Source organism: Uranotaenia lowii, chromosome 2, assembly GCF_029784155.1.
Source record: "Uranotaenia lowii strain MFRU-FL chromosome 2, ASM2978415v1, whole genome shotgun sequence".
In the NCBI taxonomy this organism is placed as follows: Eukaryota; Metazoa; Arthropoda; class Insecta; order Diptera; family Culicidae; genus Uranotaenia; species Uranotaenia lowii.
Window position 1 is genome coordinate 17,576,483 of NC_073692.1, and position 9,793 is coordinate 17,586,275.

General features: G+C 37.5%; 1 protein-coding gene across 2 annotated transcripts; it reads right to left on the reverse strand.

Moving 5' to 3' along the window:
• Positions 1-1,452: 1,452 nt before the first annotated feature.
• Positions 1,453-8,706, reverse strand: LOC129746090 (cytochrome P450 CYP12A2-like). 2 transcript variants are annotated; one of them, XM_055739554.1, is made up of 10 exons: positions 8,560-8,706; positions 8,402-8,503; positions 8,260-8,343; positions 7,404-8,200; positions 2,972-3,218; positions 2,795-2,911; positions 2,572-2,728; positions 2,392-2,507; positions 1,926-2,331; positions 1,453-1,862 (listed from the first exon to the last, which is right to left on the reverse strand). In XM_055739554.1, exons 4-10 carry the CDS (start codon positions 7,573-7,575, stop codon positions 1,536-1,538), a joined length of 1,542 nt encoding a protein of 513 aa, XP_055595529.1. In that variant the 5' UTR covers positions 7,576-8,200; positions 8,260-8,343; positions 8,402-8,503; positions 8,560-8,706; the 3' UTR covers positions 1,453-1,535. The 2 variants fall into 2 exon arrangements, with proteins under 2 accessions (XP_055595529.1, XP_055595528.1); XM_055739553.1 differs by having other exon boundaries at positions 8,260-8,346.
• Between the last annotated feature and the right edge of the window lie 1,087 nt (positions 8,707-9,793).

Consider the following 9,793-nt stretch of genomic DNA (forward strand, 5'->3'; position numbering starts at 1 on the left):
GAAGAAAATAACACTGTTTTCAGTTCGGCTTCCGAGCAATGATGCCAACTGTTTTTCGGAAATGTCTGGAAGATTTTGAAAAAATGTCTGGAAAAGTCTCGAAAAGTCTGGATGACGAACTCTTTATAGGTGATGACCTTTTTTTTTTGGTCGCCACGCAATATTGCAGTCTAGGGAATTACACTCATTACTTCATAATAACCATACATTCTATACACTATCAATGGCTGAGACTATTGTGGTGATGTCAGCGGTACTACGTTTTATGCTTTACTTCCTGTTTTACTATCATCTTCGTGACATTCCTCACTCTTCAATTACTAATTCAAATCATTTCCTACCATTTTGCAACGAAAATTTTGAATTTTTATTATTTTGTCACAAAATTCATGTCGAAACTCAAAAGTCTGGAAATGTCTGGAAGAAATGACAAAAGTCTGGAGGTCTGGAAACCTAAAAAAAAGTCTGGCAAAAGTCCAAAAAGTCTGGAAGATCCAGAGAAAATCTGGAAGGTTGGCAACGCTGCTTCCGAGTGTAATCCTCTTTCGCTGATCGTGCTCCACTCGTTCCCGAGTTCACACGAGACATTTGCTACGTAGAGACGATGAGACGGAACACGATGGCAAATCTCCAATCCTGGAGATAAGAAGTCGGGCTTCGAGTCATTAGAGGAGAGATCAAGACTTGAATCTTTGAATCTTCAAGAGGAAAGGTTTGTGTGAGATCAAACCTTTAATCAACAAGAAGAGGGGTTTAAATGGTTACCTCGAGTCATTACGAGGAGGAGTCAGATCTCGAGTCGTTAGAGGATAGAGGATAGATCAGGCCTCGAATCGCGAAGAAGAGAGGTTTATGTGGGAATCTCGAGTCATTGCAAGGAGATGTCGATTCTCAAATCGTTAAAAGAGAGTTCAGACGTCGAGTCGTAAGGGTGAGAGGTTTTGCTGAAAATGGTCTCAGAGTATATCATGTACCCGGAGTATATCATTATACCCATGAACTAAGAGTAGCGAACTGGGGGACGCGGTGGTTAGCCGTACCTTGGAATACATTCCGTAAACCGGGATTTACCGCCCGGGTAATCAACTAATAAAAAAAGGCTGGACACCATTTCGGTAATGGAATCAACATATCCATCTCCGGGAGCTTGATGACCGGGAGCGACGGTTTGAGGATCGAGCCTGATCTCGGTTCGTCGGCCGCTCATGACTGTGGGATTTCCACCAAGTACCCGATCGAGACGGCGAGAATGTGCCTCGATGCGTTGTTCCAACGCGTACTGTTCGACGGAGGGAACGGATGGCGGATCACTCCTCCGGACTTTCAAAATATTGTCGGCCACTTTCACTTGTTCGTCCAATGAGGCGGTTGGCATCTCTAGGATGATGGAACGCACTGTGACTGGCAGTGCACGGAGCCACAAGTTGAAAATAACGTTGTCCGAACACAGAGTTCGTTTTTTTACACTTTCTTTAATATCGAAAAGACGATTTTGAAATTTTATGCACAAGGTAATATATTTTTTGTAGTGGAAACTAATCTTCAACATCTTTCATTTCGAACCTCAGCTCATTCTCAACCGTATTAACGATGGAGTTCCGAATCCTCAGTGGACCATGATTCCAGCGGTACTCAAATTGGCGCGTCACACGTGCAATGAATATTTCCATCTCCATCATAGCCAGTCGACGCCCGACACAGGCACGTGGCCCAAAACCAAACGGTAGAAACTGAAACGGATGCACATCCTTAACGTTCGGACTCTCGTTTCCACGAAGCCACCGCTCCGGAATGTACTCCTTTGCCCGTTCGAAATGCCGATCGTCCTGATTGAGCACCACCGATGAGATCATCAACTCGGTCTGCGGAAGAGAAATGGTACGAATTTAGATTAGATATCGATTGTTGAAGTTGAAACAACTTACACCCTTGTGAACTTGATATCCTTGAAGGACGAGATCTTGCCCGGTATTCCTGGCATTTCCAACGATGGCAGGAACCAGTCGGAGTGACTCCTTGATGCAAGCCCTCAGATAGGGAAGGTTTCGCATGTTTTCCGTCGTCAGTGGGGAATCTTTCGTGGGCATGATGGTCCGAAGTTCTTCTCGAAGTTTGTTCTGCTTGTCCAGATTTGTGGCCAGTGAAAACAGGATTCCGGTAGTGGCTGCTGAAGTTGTATCGATTCCGGCCTGCATCATGTCGAATACCATCACGAAGGCCACCTGCCGATCAATTTTCAGCAACTTCTCCAGCACACTCATGGTATCACTGTGGACCGAGGGATTTTTCTCATACCGGATGATGGATTCGTCGATTTTGGCACTGATTATCCTGTAATTTTGGACGGCATAAATTTTAACTCGATAATAGGACTTAAAAGAACATTCTTACTGAGTGATTTCATCGAATACAGCCATTAGACGATGGAAGGTCGGCGTTTTAACATATTTCCAAATTGAGGGTTGAACGTCCAATTCAAACGACAGTTGAAATAAGTCTCTGACCAACTGGAAAGGAAATTTTTTTCAAATTATAAATTTAAGCAAATAGGTTTTTTAGTGTCTAACGTACTCCGACAAGTTTCTCAGCTTCTCCTGCTTTATCAGCAGACAAAACTCCAAGTCTGGTGTCGAGTGCCAAGACACCCATCATCTCCATTGCTAGGCGATTTATCCATTGATTGAAATTACCAGGTAACTCGCTCTTCTCATCTCTCAGGGATCCCATTCTTAAAAATTTTAGAAATCAGTTTTAAATAGATGCAGTATTTATTTTAACCATTTGAGCTCATTACATCCCAATAAACTCTCTGGCCACTTCATCTAGTTTATCAACATATAAGTTAACAGTTTTGGGTTGCATCAATACTGGGTTCACTATCGTTCGAAATTTGTGCCAATCTTCACCGTGTCTGAAAGCAAAATTATCATCAATACCTTAAATCACCATCGAGACAAACCATCGAAATTACTCAGTAACCAAGCCCATATCCTTGAAGACATCCTTGCGTAGCTCTTTTCGGTAGTAGGTAAACGTTTCCAGCGATGCGCGCATTGGCCATTGACCCTCGGTGCGGAACACCCTCTCACAGTCGTCCGGACTGAAAGACAACAACCGAGTAGGTCGGCCGAAAACGCCCGGAACCCTCACCAGATCACCATAGGTTTTGCGGATGGTTTGCAGCTGATCGACCAGGGTGCCTTCCTGGGTAAAGAGGCCTGAAATTTGACAAAACGATAAAAATTAATAAAATTATGAATCACAAAAAAATTAAAATTTTAAAACTCATAATTCTAAAGCAATTTAATGACAAAAACGACAAAAATGACAAAAATGACAAAAATGACAAAAATGACAAAAATGACAAAAATGACAAAAATGACAAAAATGACAAAAATGACAAAAATGACAAAAATGACAAAAATGACAAAAATGACAAAAATGACAAAAATGACAAAAATGACAAAAATGACAAAAATGACAAAAATGACAAAAATGACAAAAATGACAAAAATGACAAAAATGACAAAAATGACAAAAATGACAAAAATGACAAAAATGACAAAAATGACAAAAATGACAAAAATGACAAAAATGACAAAAATGACAAAAATGACAAAAATGACAAAAATGACAAAAATGACAAAAATGACAAAAATGACAAAAATGACAAAAATGACAAAAATGACAAAAATGACAAAAATGACAAAAATGACAAAAATGACAAAAATGACAAAAATGACAAAAATGACAAAAATGACAAAAATGACAAAAATGACAAAAATGACAAAAATGACAAAAATGACAAAAATGACAAAAATGACAAAAATGACAAAAATGACAAAAATGACAAAAATGACAAAAATGACAAAAATGACAAAAATGACAAAAATGACAAAAATGACAAAAATGACAAAAATGACAAAAATGACAAAAATGACAAAAATGACAAAAATGACAAAAATGACAAAAATGACAAAAATGACAAAAATGACAAAAATGACAAAAATGACAAAAATGGCAAAAATGACAAAAATGACAAAAATGACAAAAATGACAAAAATGACAAAAATGACAAAAATGACAAAAATGACAAAAATGACAAAAATGACAAAAATGACAAAAATGACAAAAATGACAATAATGACAAAAATGACAAATGTGTCCAAAAAACAAAATTAAATTTCAGTGCTAGTTTTTGACAGCTTAAAAAACAGTTGTTGAAAAGAAAAGAAAAAAAAAATCAAAAAATATAAAAACTTTGACTTAAAAATGCGGTCAATTTATTAGAAAAACTGTACCAAAAAATTCGGAATTTTTTTTTTTGAAAATTAATTTAAAGTATAAAATGAAATTTAAATACATTATTTTTATTATTCAACAAGGATTTTTTTTTCAATAAACACGTCCTGCCATTATAAAAACTTTTTTAAAGAATTTATTGAATTTAATTGATAACTCATTTAAGTGCTTGTGTTTTAATGATTGATTTGGTAGATTTTAGCGTCTTGAACTCGAAACTTTTATCAAATTTGGATTATCACTTTTAGTTTTGGTGATATGGAGTTTTAAAATGCTTCAGTTTCAAGTAAAATCAATCATTGATAACTAAGGTTGCCAGAAAAAAAATCCAGGTGAATTTGGCCAAAACTCAGAAATTTCTTAACAAAAATCAAGAAAAATTTAACCAAAATCAAGAAAAATTAAAAAAATAAGAAAAAAAAGTTCATCAAAACTCATCGACAGATTTTAATTTGTATTTCAGGCTTCTGAAAAACCATTCATGATTATTTTTATAATACTTGCTGAAAAAAATTTCGTTATGAAGGCATAAATAAAAAAATTACTACACAACTTGTTTTTCTTTTATGTGATTAGCCAAAATAAAATTAATAAATCCGGGCATTTTTCAATAAAATCCAAACAACCGGGCCGGGCCGAACTGCTCCTAAACATTGTTTTAAATATCCGGGCAAAACCGAATAAAACCGGGCAATGTGGCACTGAATGATTTATTATCAAGCCTACATTGAAGAAACTTTTGATTTAGTTGATTATACTTCATTCAATTTAGGAATAATATTTTGAGACTGATGATGCATGATGAAGTTGAAAGTTGAATTCTACAGTTTTTTAAATTTTGGAAAAATGTGATTAAGTACAAATATTTTTAACATTACTGCAGAAAGTTAAAAAAACTTGAAACCTGCTAAACGATTAGATTCATGCTTTAACAAATATCTAAAATTCATTTTGTTTTCAAATTTCTTTAAAAATTCGTTTAATGAGAATAAGTAAATAAATGGAAAACATTTTTAACTTTTTTCGCAGAACTAAAAATGAATTGATGTTTTGAGGAAAGTTGATAATTGATTTAAAACTTTTAATTTTGAATTTGTAGATATAGTATAGAGTTAAAAAAAAAGGTTAATTGAATTGCAAATCGAAATGAAGTTAGAAATTAGTTTCAATTCGTGACCGTCATAAAGAGTCGTAAAATGAAATATCTGAAGTCTAAGGGGATTGCAGAATAAAATCCACCGAAGACGAACCAAATTTCTGACTTGCTTGTTAACACTTATTTTTAAATAAACACCTTTTGAGATCAAGTAATTTCCCGATACTACGCAGCCAAAAATTTCTAGAAGTACACGGAATCTTAAACACGAGTGATCTATTTTTTCTTGAGTGTAATTAAAAAATATGTAATTTTAAACTTCTTTCGATGTAATATTAGTCTTTTTCCAAAATTGAATAGAAGAAACTGTTTTGATTTAATTTTACGTTGCGTCATGCAAAGATCAACCGGTCAATGAAAATTATGTACAACAAACAGTGTAAAATTATTTCTGTTTGATTTAAAATTGAATGCAGATACATATTTAACTTGTGCTTTTAATATTTCTAGTTAGTTAATCCGTCGGGCACAAAGTAAACAAGTCGGAAATTTAATCGGAAAGAAGTCGTTCAAAGGCGTAACTACAGGAGCATTTAAAGAGTCTTCAAAAGTAGTAAGTTTATGAGACGTGAAATGAAGAATGCCGTTGAAACTGATTAGTTTTCTCTCTCCATTACAGCAAGGTCAGATTTTTCGCAGTGGCTGTGGTTATCCGGAGAAACTTTTGTCAGAACAATTCAAGTGTGCAGGTGATGCTGACCGAAAAATCAAGATGTTCCGGAACCATTCGAGGATGCTGATCACTCTGAGCCGAAAAACATCCCGTGCTGGGATTCATCAAATACAACAATTCCAGCCTGACGCTTTTCGTGACGGGTTTTTTATGATCAGTTTTGGAAATAAATATGAATTAAAAATGATACATGTGGCGTATTCATTCACACAAAAACCTGAATATTTGGCAAAAATATCAATATTTGTGATAATAAATTCTGGAATTTACATTCCTGTTTATTTTTACACAACGGATATTGTGCCTACCTCGTGCATTGATTTCGATCTAAATTTACACGCTCAAAAAATTACATCCTTGAAAAAAATACACCTTGATAGAATTTTACATCAAACTCGATGTTCCGTTTTCGTGCATCGTTTTCGATCTAAATTTACACGAATTTTTCTTGCTGTGTACGGTGAAAATTTTACTTGGGAAAAATCTCAACGGGAGGGAAGGAGGGTTAAACCCTTAGACCCTCCCGCCCCCGTTCGCACGGCCTTGATTTAAGGCATCAATGTAAAACAAATTTCTTCACAGGTTACAAAAACTTATACAACTTCAAAAGAAGAAGATGCCAAAGTAACAAATATTGAATTTACACTTATTTCTTAGTACTAAAACACTACAAAGTTGCGTTATTTTTTCCCTCGTAAATTTCCATAAACATATTTAACTGCGTACCTGGGATGTCATATCCAAAAATCTTTTTAAAATGCAAGCTGATATTTTCATAAAATTATGTGCATATACATACGTAGTTGAAAGATTTTAGATTATTTTTGTCCAAAAGGTTTTTAACTGCTTAATTTTCATGGAATGCAAGGGATAAGATAAAGCTTATTTCCTGTAGATAAAGTATCATTAAATTCCACGCTCTTTTACACTGCTGCACGTGCTTTCGAATAACCATTTCTCCTGCGCAATGATCGTTTGTGGTACATAGGAGCGTTTATTCCTCTATTTGTGTGAATGCCATAGTTTGTCAGTAAGGTAAATGTGCATAGTCTGAGACAAGTTATTAAATCACTAGGAAAAAGGGTTGGCATTCATCTCGATATCGAATTTCTACTAAATCTAGTAAAGTTGATTTCGGTTAGATTCAGTTAGGATTCAAATATCTGTACAATCTCCCTTGGAAAAAAATACACTTGAATACATTAAAGTTGTCTATGGATGTACTCATTGATAATTTAATTCCAAACAAAAACTACACTCATATTTACTTACCCCCGTAGATCATCCCGGCCATCAGTGCCGCCTTTGGGGGCCCAGGTATTTTCTCGAACGGTAACGCATTGGCCCATTCCGGATCAACGGCAGTGGAAGCTGCAGACTGTGCTGAGTAAAATCTGAAGGAAGATGCCGCACATCCACTGGATCGTTTCAATATTCGTAACATTTCACAAACAAATCCGGACACAACTTTCGCTCCGTTCTGTCCACAAATCGTCGATGAACTGATGAACTGATACTAACAACTGTCCCAAGTGTGATTTTATAATCTTTTCTACTAAATGCTAACGCTACGGTGTATGGGTGTCAGACGCCGTTTCTGTTTACCAAAAGTGGGCAGCTTCAAGTGCACTTATATTCACGCGGTGACAAATGCATTTGTAATAATCCAACTAAGTAACGATAATCTCCGGGAGTGATGCAGCTAATCTACAAGTAGCTTTCGACTAGGTACACACTTGAACTTCAATCAGACTGTAGGGAATTTCTTACAGTGCGTTCCGTTTCATGGAAAGGAAAGTTACAATTTTAAACTTAAACTTGCAAAGAAACTGAGATATGATGACTACAGAAGCAGTATACATTTTGGCGCTTTTTTGCAGTACCGCCAATCGGGGCGTCATGCAACACTTTTCAACTTCAAGTGCTTTCAAAAACTTAATGACCACAGATTATCACACTGGTTTTACATCAAAAGCTTTAAGGTTGTTGTTGAGACTTCCGGAATCGAAAACGCAGGCAAAAGCACTAACTTCTGATAGCAGTACTTTAAGTTTATTACAGCTTCAAAACTGAAAGTGAGGTTAATTTCAGTGGCATGGTTTAGAGTTACAAATTAAAAGAAACTTACATTTTAGTGCGATAAATACTTTTAAGCCTACGAATCGCTTTCCGGATTGAGTTTCGGCCTATCGTGTGACCGTGTGAAAATTGCCTTCTAAAGAAAACTTCATCAGATATTTCTACTTTTCGCTTGTTTCCTGGCTACTTACGGTTGAATAAGGAGAAGGAGGAAAGCTTTCACTTCTTCCGGGCCCTAATGGTTTTAATCGGCGTTCGATAATGGTCAAAAAGGAATCCTAGTGGAACTACCACTAGACAACAACAACAATTAATAAAAACGCCTCTAGCTAGACAATTATAAACTTACGACAATCTTCTCTTGATACCAATATCGGTAAGGTGTCTCAAAAATGGAGGAACTTGTGAGCTAGCTAATCTTGGCAAACTAAAGCGGCACTTAAACTTTTGGCGATTGAACTGACGCGCACTTTTGTCCGGCAAACTCTGAACTACGATAGCCGAGTGAAAAAATCTGTTTTTCTTCGTCAGCAGCACAGGGTGATTCGTCATCTTTCGACCGGTGACAGCAGGGTTGCTAGTCGCGCCGACATCCTCCCCCGGGTGCATCTCAGCGGTCTCTGAGACTGCACTATTCTCTGCTATTCATGTCCAACACTGCTGTACAGGCCTGGCCATCGGATCCAAAGCCTATCTCCGCATGTCCTCGTACCCAGCCGTTGCGGCACCTTAGGTCCAGGATCGAGACCAAGCTGCTAATTTCGATCGGTTCCACCCTTTGGAACCAGTTGTCCTGATGTCGTAGAGAATGAAGGTATTCCTTCTCCGAGCGTCCCCACAGGATATCGAGCTCCTGTAATAGGAGACCCCATTTCTTCCGAAGGTTTCGTTGTTTTTCGATTGAAACCGTGAATTGTTTGAAATAGTTCGAACACTCCAAAAAGAAATCGTTTGAAGTTAACGCTTCGAATTCGTATGAATCGAAGGAAAGGTAAGTCAGAGGCCTTGTTGTGATTATGCTTTCAGCCTCCACTATTAAATTATTGAGCATCTCGGCTAGTTTACACTCAGAATACCCATCTTTAGTTGCCACCTTGACAGATCTCACCAGTCTTTCCCACGCGCCCCCTATGTGTGGTGCCCCAAGATGATTGAACTTCCACTCGACATTCGTGAGAGTGTTAAAGAGCCCTCGGGTGATCTGCTGCTGAAGTAATCTCGACGCCCCAACGTAGTTCGTCCCGCTGCTGCTTAAGAATATAGCCGGTGCACCGCGGTGTCCCACAAACCGTCCGACTGCAAGAACATAGGAAGTTGTGAAGTGTGAGGACACCGCCTCAAAATGCACGGCTCGCACGGCCATACAGCTTCGATCAATACTTTGAGTCACGATACGGAGGCCTGAAATGGAGTCCAATCTCTGCGGTAGAATCTCTGGGATTAGGGTGTAGCAGGAAGTCGTTTCTGACTCACTAATTCGGCAATTGTTCAGGAGCATTACTTTCCCGTCGAGGAATGATACAGGTCGAGTGAGCGAACTTCTTTCCGTAACGTTAACGCCTTCTTGAAAAGCAGCGTTCTCC

Bases quoted from the DNA above. Each gene is read 5' to 3' on its own strand.
- LOC129746090 (XM_055739554.1), bottom strand. From the start codon at position 7,575: ATGTTACGAATATTGAAACGATCCAGTGGATGTGCGGCATCTTCCTTC. The intron at 2,912-2,971 runs GTAATTTCGATG...TTTTGCTTTCAG, and splicing joins GATATGGGCTTGGTTACTGA to ACACGGTGAAGATTGGCACA. The intron at 2,729-2,794 runs GTAATGAGCTCA...AAAATTTTTAAG, and splicing joins GCCAGAGAGTTTATTGGGAT to AATGGGATCCCTGAGAGATG.